Here is a 17,082-nt window from a genome sequence, read left to right on the forward strand (position 1 = left end):
GGGATTGAGAGGACAACCCTCAGCGGCTCCAGGTCTACTACATACAGTAACAGGCTCGCTCCGGTGGTCCTAATGCATTTACGAAATGAGTTGCACTTGCAGAGAATTAGTTTCACACTAGCGTTTTGAGGAGCTGCGGAGGGCTGCGGACTTCCTCCGTGAAGCCCCGTCCTCGGCCGCACCTCCGCCGCTAGCTCCGCCTACTTCTGCATGCGGCCTGCGTACCTATCTTTAACATTAGGTACGCAGGTCGTGCCGCTGTATGCGGATGCCTCCGCATGCCTCGTTGTGACGATGCGGAGAAAAAAAAAATTACTACAAGTTGCATTCTACGCCGGTCGCCGCATCGTCAAAATGACGAATGCGGAAGCATCCGCATACAGCGGCACGACCTGCGTACCTAATGTTAAAGATAAATACGCCGGCCGCATGCAGAAGTAGGCGGAGCTAGCGGCGGAGGTGCGGCCGAGGGCGGGGCTTCACGGAGGAAGTCCGCAGCCCTCCGCAGCTCCTCAAAACGCTGGTGCGAAACTAGCCTTAGATCCAAATCCATCTCGCAGATTCTGCATTTAGATCTTCAAGGGGTTCCTCTCCCATCTTACACATGATGGCGTATCACCAAGATCATGTTCACCATTACTGGTCCCGGGAATGAAGGGGATGCAGGGCTGGCTTCCCCTGCAAGGAGGCCCGGACCCCTGAGTGTGCATGGTACTGCGGAGCGCCCCTATATAATTTGGAGGGAACACAGCACTAGGCGAGCGCTGCCTTATCTTTCAGGATGGCTGGTCCGACCCCCAACAGCGATGGCACATCCAAGCAATGTCATCCATGTAACATGAAAAAAAAACCTTGAAACCAATGTAAATACATTATGCACTAAAATAGTCACCATCTTTATTCAACGGTCTATGTAACATTTCCTTTATGTTGTAAACCCCTATTAAAAGGCCAGAGTCAGAAAAAAGGCACCACGGGTCCCTAGGACTTTGCACTATGGGGCCATAAAGTCTCCCACCTCAATAAGTCACTATATTATAAGGCATGAGAACTACGGAAGAATGTTATGCTGTAATGTATATTGTCTGTACATGTCCCCTCTATAATTTGTAAAGCGCTGTGGAATATGTTGGCTATATAAAAATAAAATTATTATTATTATTATTATTATGATAAGAATATCTTTGTGTCTTTGGTGACTTTATATTTAGAATCCGACAAAAAGTAAAAATGCAACCTATGCTTAATGTATCCGAGCCATTGAGAGCGCAGTGTGCGCTCATACACTTCTCATAGTCACGTGCATGAGGCCATGTTAGAGTCCGTGCCCCCCTGCAGCGCAGTAATCCGAAACCACCTCTTAATGCTGCCATCTAGTGGACACCAACAACATTACATCACCGAATGCAGGATATTCCACATCAGCGGTAAAAAAAAGTTAATAAAAGCTATAGAAAACTCTACACTTGAGTCTTTTAGTACTGATACATTACCATAACACATTTTATGTGCCTATAAGTATGAATGCTATAAAATCTGTAACAAGTCTACTACACTGATGGGAGCTGGTGAATGATTCTGGGGTAACTGCATTTCCACAGGGTTATATCTCTGATAAGAGTATATGGCCTGTAATAAAACGAGGGGCATTCAGGCAGGAATAGCTCAGGTTTGGGAGCAGTAACAGGAACAGACAATGGCTGATACACACGTAACATAGGAAGCAAAACCTGCTGCACTAAGGGAAGTCTTGGTTGTGCGATATAGACCCTGCAATGGAAAAAAAATCCCAGACAAAACTGTACTTCAATCCAAAGGGATTGTTGGATATGAATACATTGTATTAACGAGCTGAGGGTAATCTTAAAATTGAAAAAAGCAAAAAAAAATCCCCAAACTCACATACCGGAATCTCGCCGCTCCTCCATTCTGCCGACGGGTTGCAGTGGTCACCTGACAACCCCATCCAGAAAAAGAAGCCAGCGTGACGCCGGCAGCAGAACAGAGAAGAGGCGGGGGTCCGTTAGGTGAATATTAATACAACGTTCATTAGTATCAAACGACCCTTTTAATATGAATTCAAGAAAAATACATATGAAATAAACATGTGACCTAGTACCTGCGATTAGTCAAGGCAAATAAAACTATATTAAATGTTATTGACAGTACGTCCCAGTGAGTTTGGGTCAGAAAGTACCAGCGTTACTTGATTTTTTTTGTGGGGTAGACACAAGAGGGTTTACAGTCCAGACCACTGCCTGTCATTGGCGGTTCTTCGGCTAATCAAGTTTTTGTAGCTTTGGTAGTTTTGGGAGCGGTAACTAACCCGTGGTGAATCTTGGTCGGATGGCAATCCGTTTTGGGAAATCTGTTCTCCTTCTTTAGTTCCATCCCTAAATTTAAAAAAAAGTAAGTGGTCAGAAAAACTAAATATTTTTTTACATGATGGGGAGAAGAGGACAAGACTTGCCATTGTTGTGGCGAATCCCCTTCTTCTGAAACCTTAGGACTCATCTCAGGAGTGGGGGGCTGCCTCTTCCTCTCCTCTTCCTCCTGCAGACGGCGGACTTCCAATAACTCCAACTAAAAGAGAATTCAGGGAGAATTACAGCAAGTAACAGTGAGGTTCTCAGTGGGGCTGACACCAGATTTAAGAATCCAAGGATATCCAGCCATGTTTATGCTGCATTGCACAAATTCATGACAATAAGGTCAATGCAGGACTAAGACCATGCAGGAGGTCGGCCCTTCCTCTGCCTTTATTATTATGGTAACGCTGCCTTGAGTTGAGCCCTGTAATCTCACATCGTGGCCAGAATGAGATTATCGATGACAATCATTTGGAATCAAATTAAAGAACTATTTTCTAGCTGTGTATTAACCATCAGCCCATGAGAAACAGACAGGCTACTAATATACTAGAAGAGCTGGCAGGGGTGCAACCTTGTAAAACCGCATAATCCACCAGCAAACAAAAGCCGACTACCGTGGTAAGTCTTTCCAAGGCTGAAAATCGTTCATCCCAAGTAGCTGCAGACTTCTCGAATGCTTCATGCCGTTTGATGAGTTTTTCCACTTCGTCGACGCTCTGGCCTATTTCACGACTTGACAGATATGGCTCCTGTCCCAATAACCAGGCCTCTGCAACGCTGGCATCTCGGGAAAACTGGTGCACCTCCAAAACTGAGAGAGACAGACAGGATGAACAAACGTTCAAATGCACAAAATTAAAGGGATTTCGACAAAATAAGAAACCGTCCCAGGGAAGCGAAATTTCCAGAATTACGGCCAAAGGTGTTTCACATCAACTTACTCAGTCTTAGCCATTCCCACCGGTCCTCCCACTTGTCAATCATTTCTTTCCTCTTCTCGGTCAGCTGCAGTAACTTTTCTTTTATCTATTGTGAAAAGGACGTCTGTTGTATCAGCATGTAACATATTCAGATTAAAGGACTAAATCTAATCCTCTGTTCTGTTTATTAACAGAGAGCCATCAATCACTCACAGCCCTATTGGCCTTTCAGATTCAGCTCCCAAACATTTTTTTCCCCCCCATCGATAATATTTTCATCTATATTGCCAGGGATGCAAAACCACATTGAAGACTAAATACCGTGGTGTTAGCAGTTTGGTGACTGAAGTCATATTACACTGGGAAGTGCTTAGCACAGAGGAAACAGCAGCCGAGACCTTGCTCTCACCGGAGAGTCCGCCTTCGCTGCCGCCAAGTCCATGCAGATCTGCAATGCAGCTGAGCTATAAATTATCCTGGCGCCTCACCTCTTCTGATGCATAGTGTTTTCTTGCCAGGAGAGACTTGCCCAACTCGATGCATGTAGTAAAGCTGTCATTTCGGGCATCAATCTCGGCTTTAATACCTTGGTGATTATTCATTAGTAATTCTACTGAAGACACATCCCTGCAATGATAGCAGACAATGCAATCAATCATGGTGCAAAACAGTGGAGGCAGTATCTGAAGACACAGCTAAACTGGCGATCTGACGTCTACTGGTCAAGGGTTAATATTTCTTATAGACATAGGCTTGGCTTTCTTATGACTTTGTAAACCTGGTCCAATTTGAAGGATGTAGCTTTTAGCACCAAGAGTACAGTACCTTGGCTTCTCTTGGGCTTCAATCTGGCGAATGACATCTTCCATCCAAAGCATAAGGTCACGGACCAAGCTGAAGAACCGGAATTTATCACCTGTGTCCACCAATCTCAGCCGTCGTCCCTCACATGCATCCAGCAATGCCTTCCAGGCCTCCAGAACCTCGCTCTCCCTCTTCTGGATGTCATCAGCTTTATCTCCTGCATAAGCAGCCTGCAGTCGTGTCGCGTCTTCTTGTAGCTGCCTCACCTAAAAGTCAATGGCACAACCTTAGCACAGCGCTGGATGTATTTGTAGGGGACCCAGTCTGTCTATGCATTCCATTTTAATGGCCGACATGAAATACTACACCCTCCCTCCATGTATGTAACCCTACAACCACTGCAGGAGGAATGAATTGACGATCATAGTTTCAGAAGCCGAACTCATGATGATAAGCTAACTACATCCTCAAGGGGTTATAGCTTGATAAATCTCTAGAGAGACTAAACAACTTCCAGGAAACTTTTGGCAAGTTATACAGACATGTCAGAAGTTTAGGTCAGTAGTGGCCGGCTTCTGAGACCCTGCAGATCAAAAATATGAGGCACTCAGCTGAGAACTGCCCTCCCTCATGACACAAGGCTGGATCACAGACTTTGTATGACACCCATCTTTAGCCTGAGAGGAGAGCAGCTTTAAGCCGAGAGCATTTACACCTATGGTGGAGGGCGGAACCAATCAAAACTTCTGACAAGTGTATGACTGGTCAGGAGTACGTTGAAACGCATGCTCCGTTGTTCCGAAAAAAAAACCTAACCTGTACATAAGCCATGCATCATTTTACAGGATTTTTGAAGTATGCTTTAAATATAAGCCATATTCCAAAAATCAAAAATAAGCCCTAGTTACCATAAGGGCCAGAGTTGTCACCAAAGGTCCATTAACTGTGGGAATCTGGAGGAACTAGGCTGTATGTACATTGTATGTGATGACAATTATATTTGAATATAATGATGATTTTTTTTTTTGTTCAAAAATAAATGTAGTTTGTCGTTCATGGAAAAAAATAAGACATCCTCAGAAAATAAGCCCTAACCCATCTTTTGGAGATAAAAATAATATAAGGTCCTGTCTTATTTTCGGAAAGCACGGTAATGTATTAATTGAGAAAACGGTGCAACTCTCTTGAGTTCCCACAATGTACTGCTCTCTAACAAAAACTTTTAAAGTTTTCTTTATATTAATACCTTATCTACTTGAGTATAAGTCAACCGTATAAGCCGAGGCATTAGTGATGAGCGAATATACTCGTTACTCGAGATTTCTTGAGCATGCTCGGGGGTCCTCCGAGTAATTTTTAGTGCTCGGAGATTTAGATTTTATTGCCGCAGCTGAATGATTTACATCTGTTAGGCTTCTTTCACACTAGCGTCGGAATCTCCCCGACGCATTGCGTTTGCTGCATTGCACAATGGAGGCAGCGGATGCATTTTTCCGCCGCATCCGCTGCCCCATTGTAAGGTGCGGGGAGGTGGGGGCGGAGTTCCGGCCGCGCATGTGCGGTCGGAAAAAGCGGTCCGTCAGGAGGAAAAAATGTTACATGTAGCGTTTTTTTCTCCCGACGGTCCGCCAAAGCACGACGCATCCATCGCAAGACGGATGCGAAGTGTGGCAATCCGTCGCAAATGCGTCGTCAATAGAAGTCTATGGGGAAAAAACGCATCCTGCAAGCACTTTTGCAGGATGCATTTTTTCTGCAAAACGATGCATTGTGACGGATTTAAAAAAACGCCAGTGTGAAAGTACCCTTAGCCAGCATAAGTACATGTGGGGGTTGCCTGGCTGCTAGGGAATCCCCACATGTCCTTATGCTGGCTAACAGATGTAAATCATTCAGCTGCAGCAATAAAAACTAAATCTCCGAGCAATATAAAATACTCGGAGAACCCCCGAGTATGCTCGAGAAATCTCGAGTAACGAGTATATTCGCTCATCACTACGAGGCACCTAATTTTGCAACAAAAAACTGGGAAAACTTATTGATTTGAGTATAAACCATATATGCATGGTCCCCCTCATCCCTATCCTAGCATGCATGGCTCCCCATCCCTGTCCTTGTATGCATGGTTCCTATAAAAAAAAAAAATCCAACATACCTTTCCCAGCACACCCTCTTTGCATCTCGTTCCAGCGCCAGCAGTGCTTACGGCCGAGCGATCATATGTCCCCACTCAAAGTAATGAATATTCACTCCACACCTATGGGAGTGGAGAGAGGTGAATATTCATTACCTTAATGAGCGGGGGACATGTGATCGCAGGGGCATTGAATATTAATTTCTCTTTAGCAGAGGGCACCGTTAAAGCCGCAGGCTCCTGCCTGTGTAACCCGCTGCTCCCCCTCAGTCTTTCTGGGACAATGACTCCTGTATAAGCAGAGGGGAGGTGTCTTCGGCTTATACACGAGTATATACGCTAATTAAACCCTTTAGCTACTGTAACCGGTCATTTATAAGGTGCCACTTAGCAATCTGACGCCAACATAAATCCTGCACTGCTTAGAGGTGGACAGTGCTACCAGAAACCATACCTGTGTGCCCAAGGCCTGGATGTCATGTTCGAAGGTTGTGTGCATCCTCTGTAGTGTTTCTACGGTGTTCTGATCCCTTCCCAGCTCCTCCGGGAGCTTCTTATGCTTATCTTGTATTCGACCAAAGATCTCTTTAGCATCGTGATAGAATTTATGCAGTTCGTATGAGGCAGCCAGTATCTGTGTCCTGGTGTCGATGAGTTCCAGCAGGTCCGCCCAGGCCTCATTGAGACCATCCTTCCATTCTGCTATAGTAGCAGCGTCGGAATGTCCCGAATTAATAAGATCATCCGCCATGTGATTGACAGTATCCACTCTCTCCTGCCCGATGTGGCCAGTGTCACGTGCAAACTCCCTGAACCTTTCCTGTAACATCTGCAAGAAAAGAAAACAGGTTTTTTTTTTAGTTATACCCAGAAAGAGGAAATTTAACCAAGGTGGCAAATGACTGATAATAGTGAAAAATTCCTCAATTTCCTTAAAGGGTCGTTCACTACTTTGATATTCACAACCTATTCTTAAGCCCCCCCACATAAAATAGATCACTGCCGACTCAACGATGGCTCGCTAGATAGTTTGGCCAACTTCTCTATGAGAGCTGCTGCAGCAGCCGCAACACATGCATGGAATGCTTGCTTGTTAAGACAATCTCTGCATGTGTTACGGCTGTCAAACAGCCACGAGTCATGCAGGTGCGGGGTCTCGAATATTTTTCGAGCACGCTGAAGACACTCGGTTGGATAACTCCTTATCCGAGCATGTTCGCTCATCAATATCAGACCAGCTGTTATCAGCTCCCTCCGTAGCGGTTTATATCCACTGTATGAAGCAGAACACCACAGCTCCGTTCACAGTGTATTGGATACTCTGCTCCTATTCACTTCAATGAGGACAAGCTGCAATACCAGACACAAACCACAGACAGGTGTGGCACTTTTCAGGAAGAAAGTAAGATTTTTCACACCGTTGACAACGCCTATAATCCACGACAATGAATGAAACTTCTACCGTAACCAAATATAATATTTTACCATAAAAAGGATTATAAAAGCGATGACTTACTGTAACGTGCTCATAGTCCTGACCCAGCTCATGGGAGCCGGCCACGACTTCTCTCTCTGCGATCCACTGCTCCAGATCATCCACCTCACGGTTGAGCTGGAACAGCCTGTGCCGTTCATCCAGTTTTCCTCGCCTCTCTTCAGACAAATCTTTCAGACCTGCATAAAGTTTATCCACTTGCGACTGACGCATGCTGATGCGCTCACTGTATAGACGATATAACGGGTGGGGATAATGTTATGTAAGCCACAGTGATTTCCTATACAGTGGAAAAAGTGATCAATCACACCAAGCCTATAAACAATTCTTCACAAGATGTATACAAAAATGGCCACTAACCTCTCCGGATGCCCATCTGCCACCAAAGCCCGGCTCGTCTTGGACAGTTGGTGCACGGTCTCCGCATAATCCTCCACTGCCTGCTCCAGGATTTGGTGCTTCTTCAGCATCGACACCGCGCTCTGCTCATCCTGCAATAAATGTCCAGGGTCAGCAGGAACCCGATATGTGGAATGGAAAGCTACTTATCATACAGTGTCTGCGATGCTCTGCAGGAACGCTGGTAATCAGCATGGAGCATTGTCCATGACACTTTTCTGGCCTGTACCAGCTCCATATTTATTCTCTGTGTATAAGAGTACAGCCAGTATAAAGGGAAAGATTATATATTAAAAGGAAAACGTCACCTAGATATTTTTTTTTTTACACTAATTAGAACTAAAATATTTGATTGTGATTTTCCGATTGTAGATTTGTATTCTACTTTCTGTATAGGATTGTAATGCGGCCATCGTGCCGGAGCTGCAGTTCTATACAGGATTTAGAGATTTGATTTGCATCAGCCGCACGGACCATAAGAAAGTCTAGAGATGTTCAGCGACAACTACAAGAAAGCATAACCAATAGGGTTATGGGCCTGCTCTGTGATAGTGCAGGGAGGAGAAGGAGGTGAGCTGTGACCATCACCTACTGTGAATGGAGGGTCCTGCGCCATTACACATGGGTGTTATCTGGTCATTGTATTTTTGGCTGTTATGATAATGAGATGACTACTTAAAAGTGATGATCTCTACAGAAATGGAAGTGTCAGACTATGATCAGACTCAGTGGCCAGAGTAAACACGGCCAGACTTCAGGTACTTCACTTTTATAAAGAATTTGCTAGTCCAATTTATGAAACCATTAAGGACGTCAGAATTTCAAGTATGGATTTTTAATTATTATTTAATAGAGTGTTGTGGGGGGGAGAGGGTAGACATTTTTTAGAGAACTTGAACCTGCGACCATTTGATCGCTTCTCCTATATAGTGGAATACTGATGTATGTCCAATATCACAGCTGCATTGCAGTCACCATGAAATTCTCCTATGAGGCCCAGCCACAGTCCCTTCAAAAGGCTGACTAAAATGGCAATTGTGGGGACCCCAGCAGCCCCCCAGCTGTCATAAACCACTGATGTCATTTAGATGATTAAGCAGCAGCAATAAGAGCAAGGTGCCGGTTGTGTCAGCCCCTGAGCCGGTGTGTGTGTGTGTGTGTGTGTGTGTGTGTGTGTGTGTGTGTGTGTGTATGTATGTATGTGTATATATATATATATATATATATATATATATATATATATATATATATATATATATATATATATATATATACACACACACATACACATATATACATACATACACACCTCAATAAGCAAGACAGCAATATTTCATAATTTTAAGGTAAGGTTTATGTCTGTATGTGCAGTTATGTATGGATAGCATTTCATAAAAGGGTTATTCCCAAAATAGCAAGTTATCCCTTTTTTCCTAAGGGGAGAGGGGCTGAATGCTAGGACCCCCAGAGACCCTATGAATGGAGTTTTGGAAACCCTACATCCGGGCTTAGCAGAGCATTGCCTAGAATGGAGAGGAAGGGCGCTAACTTGACCTCCACTCCATTCATCGTCTATGGGAGTACTGGAGGATGAGGAGTAGAGCGCTCCACTATTTTCAGCACTCTGGTAGGGAATGAATGGAGCCGAGGTTGATCATTCTCTCCTCCACTTTATTCAAGACAGGGGGACAAAGATTCATTCTCAGATTTCAAAAGTCTGGTTGGGGGTCAAAAGAGAGGGGAATAACCTGCTATTTTAGAAATAACCCATTAAAAAGAAAACTAAAATTCCCACTAATGATGGATTACTTTTTTGCACTGCCGTCACCCCATACAAATGATATTGTTAGGCACCTTGGCTTTCTCTTCAGACATCATATACAGCTCTTGCTCGCTCATCCAGGCCTCCGCCTCAGCAGCATCGAAGTAGTATTGCTGAGCCTTGTGAGCCTCTTCCAGCCGCCTGTGTCTCTTCTCGGTTTCGTCACTAAGCTGGTTCCATAAAGCCTGAAGATCTGCGAGTCGCTGGTTGATGGGCTCTGCGTTAAGGTTGGCATCTTCCAAAATCTTTTCACTTCTTTCGAAGATATCTTCATAACGATGCTGGTGACCTTGGATCTCTTTCTGGAGAGTCTGATTAAAACATACGATACCAACATAGTAAATCAAGTAATAAATCACCAAATAATCTCACTGCAAGTAACACAGGCTGGTGCCATGACCTAAAACGATCCCTGACCAAGAAAACCACTGGTGATGGCACTGCCCTTATGAAGAGAGCGCGGCTCCAGATTGGATCGGTGAGTGCTTGTAAAGGGCGAGCTGCTCGCAATGGATTGTAATGGATTACATATACTGCAACATTTTATTAAAAAACCTCATGGCAATATGAATGGAAAGGTAGTAAAATTGTTAAACCGGACTTGAGAGTGGACAATTGTATAAAATGAATGTCCAGGGCGGAAATCAGCTGGATCTTCATTATGGATTCAATAACCCTGCAAGGCTTAAATAGTGAATAGAGCAACCTGCTTTTTCATAAAGTGTTACGAAGACTGTGTTTCCAAAGATAACCGGCAATATGTCCACCATGCAACATTAATATTATTCTTAAAATAAGTAATCATTTTACCACGCTCCTTGCAGTCACACTTATAGATCTATGGTAGTTTTCGCTAAATTCATTTTCTAATTACTGTAATAAAACACTTTTTTATCAGTTATATTATAGCACGAATGGACACTGATTACGGTAATTGATACAGCAGTAGTTTCTGTAATATTGAAGTAACAAAATATTTAGGCCAATTAGCAGAATTAAAAGTGTTTCACCACTAGTGAAAGCTAATTAAGAAGCCAAGGTGTGCACTCCGTCATTCATGATGAAGAAAAGGGAAACTTTTCAAAATGAGTTACATCTTTTGTCCACTTTGGAGCTCAGTAGCTTTTCGTGACATCAACACTAGTGAAGAGCGAACGTGATCGGAGGAGGTGTTATCTGAGCATGCTCGGAGGCTAACAGTCTTCGCTGTGCTCAAAAAATATGTTGGAGTCTCCGCGGCTGCATGTCTCCCGGCTGTTAGACAACCACAACACATGCAGGGAGTTCCATTTGTCTAACAGCCATGAGACCTGCAGTCACGGCGATGGACGTATTTTTCGAGCACGCCGAAGACATTTGGTTAACACCCGAGCATGCTCAGATAACACTTTATCCGAGAGCACATTTGCTCATCACTAATCACCGTCAGCTTCTGAACTAGTGAACTTTGGAGAGTCGCTACCAGTTGGGGCACTCAACATAATGGATCCATTCAACCAAAAATACCATCTATCCACTATCACAGACCTGAAGCAATCAGATTAATAGACTGGCACATCTATCATCGACATTCCTTATCATTTATGTAGCTTCGTGAACATCCACATTCATTATACCTTCCCTTATTGCAACTTGTTTATTCTTTTAGTTTCACAAATTTGCAATGGTCATTATCCATAATCTGACATCAGCACAGGAGGTACATATACTTTATATAATAAAAGTATATTGTAATAGATTAATCTATGATTTGTTAAATACATAGCCTATTGCACTATTCTATATGCAAACTTAATCTGTCCCATTATGAGTCATTGTGGCAGACTTCAAAAAAAATTAGAAAAGGAAAATGTATATATATTTCTTGTGATTATTCATCGTTCAAGAGCATTATACAAAAAAAATGAATTTTTCTTTTAGGTAGATTTAGTCTTTCCCTAAGGTGCCTGATGCATTAGCAGGGCCTTTCCTGGCTGCGGCTTATTATTCAGGTAAATTTATCATTTCAACATTTTACTAATTGATTAAAACTTTTAAAAATATATGTGCTCAAGAAAATCCATCTGTTTGTCAGATCAGGAAAACTTATATAATCCCAAAATAATGATCACATCCACATGGAAGGAAGCCAGGCTACCAGTGAGATAATGAGAACAGCCTCATCTACAGCTCTTCTGATTGTTTTATAGGGTGTAGCTCCAGAGGAAGGAAATTACGCAAATCGCATTCCACAGTATGAAGGCTGCGAGGAGCGTGATGCAATGCTGGAGCTGTACGACATTTACAAAAGTGCAAAATGGAAAACGCCATTGTGGCCTGGTGGAGGAAAGTCTTTAAATATCCAGTCTCATTCACAGTCTCTGTATGTATTGCAGCAGCTTGTCACTTTTATAATTATTGGGCTATGTCGCATAAAAAAAATAAAAATTAGCTTTTACTAAACTTATAGCTACTCATACAAGCACAATCCAGAAATCCTAAGAAAAATGTTTCTGTATGTGCTGCCAGGAGGTCACAAACTTAGAACAGTTAATAAAAAAAAATGAGAACAAAAAGTTCAACCAGGGAAGGTGATGTGGGTGAAAAGAATTGGGATTAAATTTTTTTTTTTTTTTTAAAGTTAAACAAAAACAAAAAAGGGCCATATCCATACGATATCAGCCATCTTCTTGAAGCTACATGGTGAGAATACTGAATAAACATTCGGCTGCGCCATCTTTATATTTATACAGGGCCTCTTCACGTATGCACAGTATTGCTACATATTATGTAATCATACCCAACAACAGGAATAATGCAACTCCCTGCACAAAACACTGAGGTGTGCTGCATCTACCCCTCTCTTTAGGCGCATGCTCCGTACGCCATGCTGCACTGCCCACAGTTCTGTAGGACTGTACGGCAACATGCTGGTGACATATAAAAGGTGGGATAAAAGCCAATGAAGCCACAAGGGGGAGGCGATTGAGCCAAGACTGTGTGACTCTTTCTGATCTGGGCCATATATTCCTTCTCAATTTTGATGTATCCCCCAAATAAAATTATAACACCTACACTCCCCTCCAGTGACAGCGACGTTCCAGTGATGTCAGCACTGACTCTCGACAATGATGTCATGCATTCTCTGCAGCCAATCAGTGGCCACTTCACAGTTCCTTCCTTCCGATGTACTGGACATCCTGAGGAAGTCGGAGTTGCAGCGTATGTGATTTATCCAAAGGCTGGGAGAGAAGCCAGCACTGATTAGCCAAAGGGATCCCGTGACATTGTCATGTGAGCCCTGGGAGAGCCAGCGCTGACAGTGTTGGAACAGCGGAGGTGAGTAAAGGTGACTGAGAAGGAGTTGTCCGAGTACTGGACAACAACTTTAGACTAAGTGCACACGTTCAATATTTTTCGCGGTTTTTTTCAGCGGTTTTCCACTGCAAAAACGCTTAAAAAACCGCATACATATGCATCCCATCATTTTAATGCATTCCGCAATTTTTGTGCCCATGCTGCTTTTTTTTTTCCCCAAAATAAAACACATCGCAGAAAAAAACGCAGCATGTTCAGTAAGTTTGCAGAAAATCTGTGGATTTCCCCTATATTATTGCATTAAGAACCTTCAGAAAAAAATGCAAAAAATCAGCGAAAAAAACGCACAAAAAACTCGAGCGGATTTCTTGCGAAAGGAGTCTGGATTTGCTCAGGAAAATTCTGCATACATTCCTGAACGTGTGCACATAGCCTTAAGTTTTAAAAAAATAATCTCTGAAGACCTATTAAGCACTCGGGGGCCACGTAATCATTTCATGGCGTAGTGTAGGGTGGGGACTTTGGGGATAGAGTTATCAGGTTTTCTTTAAGTCTTCTTGATGTTCTAGTATGCAGGAGATAGAGGTGGGAATGAAGCAATCGTACACCTCACCACTCCACCTTCTTTGAAAGAATTCCTTAACAGAATCCCCTGATGAACCTCTGTATAGAGGGGAAACATGTTGGGAAGAAATATTATTGGGGAACCCTGGTAATCAGAATATCAGATAAACATAAGAACAGATGATCCATCTGCTAATGTCAAGGCTGCATTGCATCGGGTGACGGGACATTACAGTTTAATGCCAGTCTTTACACATTTTTTGGGTGTCCATGAATTACGGCTATATATCTGTTCATGGTATCTGGTCATAGAATGCACAATATTCGGTTTAGATTTATTATGGAATATTGTCCTGAATGAACTAATATTAGTGCTCACTAGGGAAAGGATAGGGGCAGATGACTTGGAGTGGGGCACTACTGCAGATTTTTGGGTGCCCATCCCTGTAGTCAGGTAGAGGTGTTTCCTTATGGGAAATAGGGATTGATTAGGGCCAGAGAGGCATTTCCTTCTTTTTATTTCTGCATTACCAACATACCTGGCATCTTTTAATCCCTACCCAATAACCACTCGCCATAAAATTGTTCTTGTATCCCCATTTTTGAAGGCTGGATATCAGTTAAGGACTGGCATTTGGGAGGTAAAGAGGTCATATATCCCTTGTTTACTCAGACAGTAATTAATCGTGATTTTGGTTCCCTTAATGAAGGAATTAAATCCATAATAAAAGGGTAAATTGTAATTGTCTTTTTCACAGAGGTTTTGATATTTATGTATCTTTTGGATAATGTCCTTGAAATGTCAGGTCATGGAATATTGTATGGATGGGACTTCTGGGAAAAATTGGTAGGTTTTCTTATCTTCTAAATATTTTGCAAGATCTTAAATTTAAGAGATTGTTTTTTTCTACTTTCAAATAATGTCTGCTAATCAAGTATTACAATAACACAGACTTTTCCAGTAAGAACATTTAAGATCTGGGAATACAGACCTGATTCTTCTTTATAAGCAGCTGGACAGTCTGGAGGTTGTGTCCGTGGTCAGTGGATGTGGCAATCGGCATTCTTTCTTCAACCCATAGCTGAAAAAAGATGAAACAAAATTAACTCTACAGAAAGGAAGAAATAATAGAAAAAAAGCGCCGCAATCTAAAAAGTAACAAATGAAATGGATAACAGGTCCTGATAAACCTCAGGATGCTTCCATTCACTTACAATCTCATCTTCCACATCTCGGTTAAACTGGTGGATCTCTTTAGAGGCCAGGAGATACTTCTTCCTCTCATTTAAGGGAGCAAGCAGCTCTACAAATCTCTGCTCCACGACGATGCGCTGGCTGTCCACTTCATCGGTGCTCTTCCCCTCCTGGCTGAGGGCTTGTGACTGGCTCTGAAGTTCTTCCACCTCTTTCTTACGGACATCCATCTGATTTTCTAACATCTAGCCAGAAATATCCAAAGTCAGTTCATGGTTAGACAGTACAATGGAATGGTAGCACATTTCCCATTTTTAGGTGGGTACCAAAATTGTATTGACATGAACACTCTATAACTTGGAGCTTCTCACGAACAAAGATCAAGAAATCTGTTCTTCAACTAAAACAGAACACAGGCCTTGACGAGGACCTAACAGTCCAGTTAGATTTAACGAGTCTCCCAGCCATTTGGGGTTTCATTATTTTACATTAATTCCTTTAAAATAAATGATACTACTGTAAAGATAAATAAACAAAGTGCATGGTCCTGTGTCCCCCAATGTGGCAAAGGAGAAAATAAAATTAAAATTGCCAAATAGACTAATAGCTATAGTGTTGTCTCTATAAATTTGCTAAGTTATATAGGTGGATTTTATCTGATAGCTCTCCGCATTAGATTTATGTCAGCTAAACCATCCCCAGACTGATGATGGTGGGGAGACAAGGATCCCAGCGTGGTGAACTACATCAGCCAAGCCTTTAGTTCCCAATAACTAAATAAAATAATCCACAACTTACTGCAGATAACTCCACTACCCCCATTGAAAAAAAAATTATTGTTAGTTTTCGCTGGTCAGGAGATCACCGTCGACTGACCACTATATAGGAGATATGTACCAGCCGCTCACCACTTCTAATGAAGTTCATCGTAATTCTCTGTTTAAATGCAGGAAACTAGGATAAAATGGGTTGAAATTCAATATCTCATGGCTTTTACGCCAGTAACGAAGCATACTGTAAGCGGAAAGTCAGGCTGTCCCTCACACATGAGGTTAGGTTTTGCCATCCCAACTTTTTTTTTAGTAAGCTTCAAGGGAAGTGATAATCAGAAAATCATGTCTTGTCTACAGTAGGTTTGTGTATATTAATATCTTTTTAAGTGCTGTAAATTATTTCTCATTTTACAATATCCCAGTCTGTATTAAAGATAAACATTAGAAACCTTACAATTTTAACATGGGCCACTGGAGCTTTCATAAATTCTAACTTCCTGTTTAAGGAAACAACAAATGTACATTGGGCAAAATGAACAAACTGAGCCTGTCTTTTGTATTGAAGCATCTAATTGTTGTGTGCAATGGTCATTGTGGAGAGAGGGAGAGCAGGGTCAGCTGCAACATCGCCTATTTTGATTGGTGGATCCCAAGTTATCAGCTGTGTAGAGAGGCGTTTACTTGTCATTGTAACCCTGCCTCTGCTGATAAGGAGAATACTGAAAACTCTTATTGAAAGGACTGGAAGTAACAGTCCAAAAAAGCCCAGGTGGATAATGTCAAAACTGTAAAATTAGTAATTTTGCCATTGAATAAAGATTGTCAACATTTTTTTTTTTTTAAATACATGTACCACAAACATTTCCCTTAACAGTAGATTTCAGCTGAGCAGTAGACACGCATGCAGTCATTGCCATCTTGTCACTTGGCATCTTTAGCCGATCAAAGGGACCTTTATGTCCCACTATCATATACTTGTGGAATGATTTCCACATAAGTACCCAATGTAATATTGAGCCTTCATCCCAGAGGGGTTAAAGCCTTTACGGCCAGATACTCGCTAGATGAACCCGTCTCCAGTCTGAGCTAAATATAACAGGGAAACAGAGCCATGAAGAGCGAGGGGGAAATAAAATCTGTGTTAATTCCTTATTTCCAGCATACAGTAGTCTCTATGTCTGAAATCCTTTGAATATCTGACATTTCAGAGATCACATTCCGCCATAACAATAAATGTGCACACAGAGGCTGTTTAGAGGCCGCGGCGGGCAGTGGCCGTGTAGGAGCTCCGAGCTGTTTACACATTC

The 17,082-nt window shown here is 42.4% G+C and overlaps 1 protein-coding gene across 2 annotated transcripts in view; it reads right to left on the reverse strand.

Moving 5' to 3' along the window:
• The window catches only part of SPTBN1 (spectrin beta, non-erythrocytic 1), a 201,536-nt gene that overhangs the window by 16,267 nt on the left and 168,187 nt on the right, over nt 1–17,082 (reverse strand). For both annotated transcript variants that reach the window (XM_069768874.1, XM_069768875.1), the window contains 12 exons: nt 15,023–15,247; nt 14,800–14,889; nt 9,979–10,257; nt 8,086–8,216; nt 7,747–7,951; nt 6,685–7,059; nt 4,118–4,362; nt 3,781–3,919; nt 3,314–3,398; nt 2,987–3,183; nt 2,471–2,583; nt 2,327–2,393 (listed from right to left, as the gene is read on the reverse strand). In XM_069768874.1, the coding sequence (XP_069624975.1) occupies nt 2,327–2,393; nt 2,471–2,583; nt 2,987–3,183; nt 3,314–3,398; nt 3,781–3,919; nt 4,118–4,362; nt 6,685–7,059; nt 7,747–7,951; nt 8,086–8,216; nt 9,979–10,257; nt 14,800–14,889; nt 15,023–15,247 (2,151 nt within the window). The remainder of the gene's footprint in view (nt 1–2,326; nt 2,394–2,470; nt 2,584–2,986; nt 3,184–3,313; nt 3,399–3,780; nt 3,920–4,117; nt 4,363–6,684; nt 7,060–7,746; nt 7,952–8,085; nt 8,217–9,978; nt 10,258–14,799; nt 14,890–15,022; nt 15,248–17,082) is intronic.

Source organism: Ranitomeya imitator, chromosome 5 (genome assembly GCF_032444005.1).
Source record: "Ranitomeya imitator isolate aRanImi1 chromosome 5, aRanImi1.pri, whole genome shotgun sequence".
Lineage (NCBI taxonomy): Eukaryota > Metazoa > Chordata > Amphibia > Anura > Dendrobatidae > Ranitomeya > Ranitomeya imitator.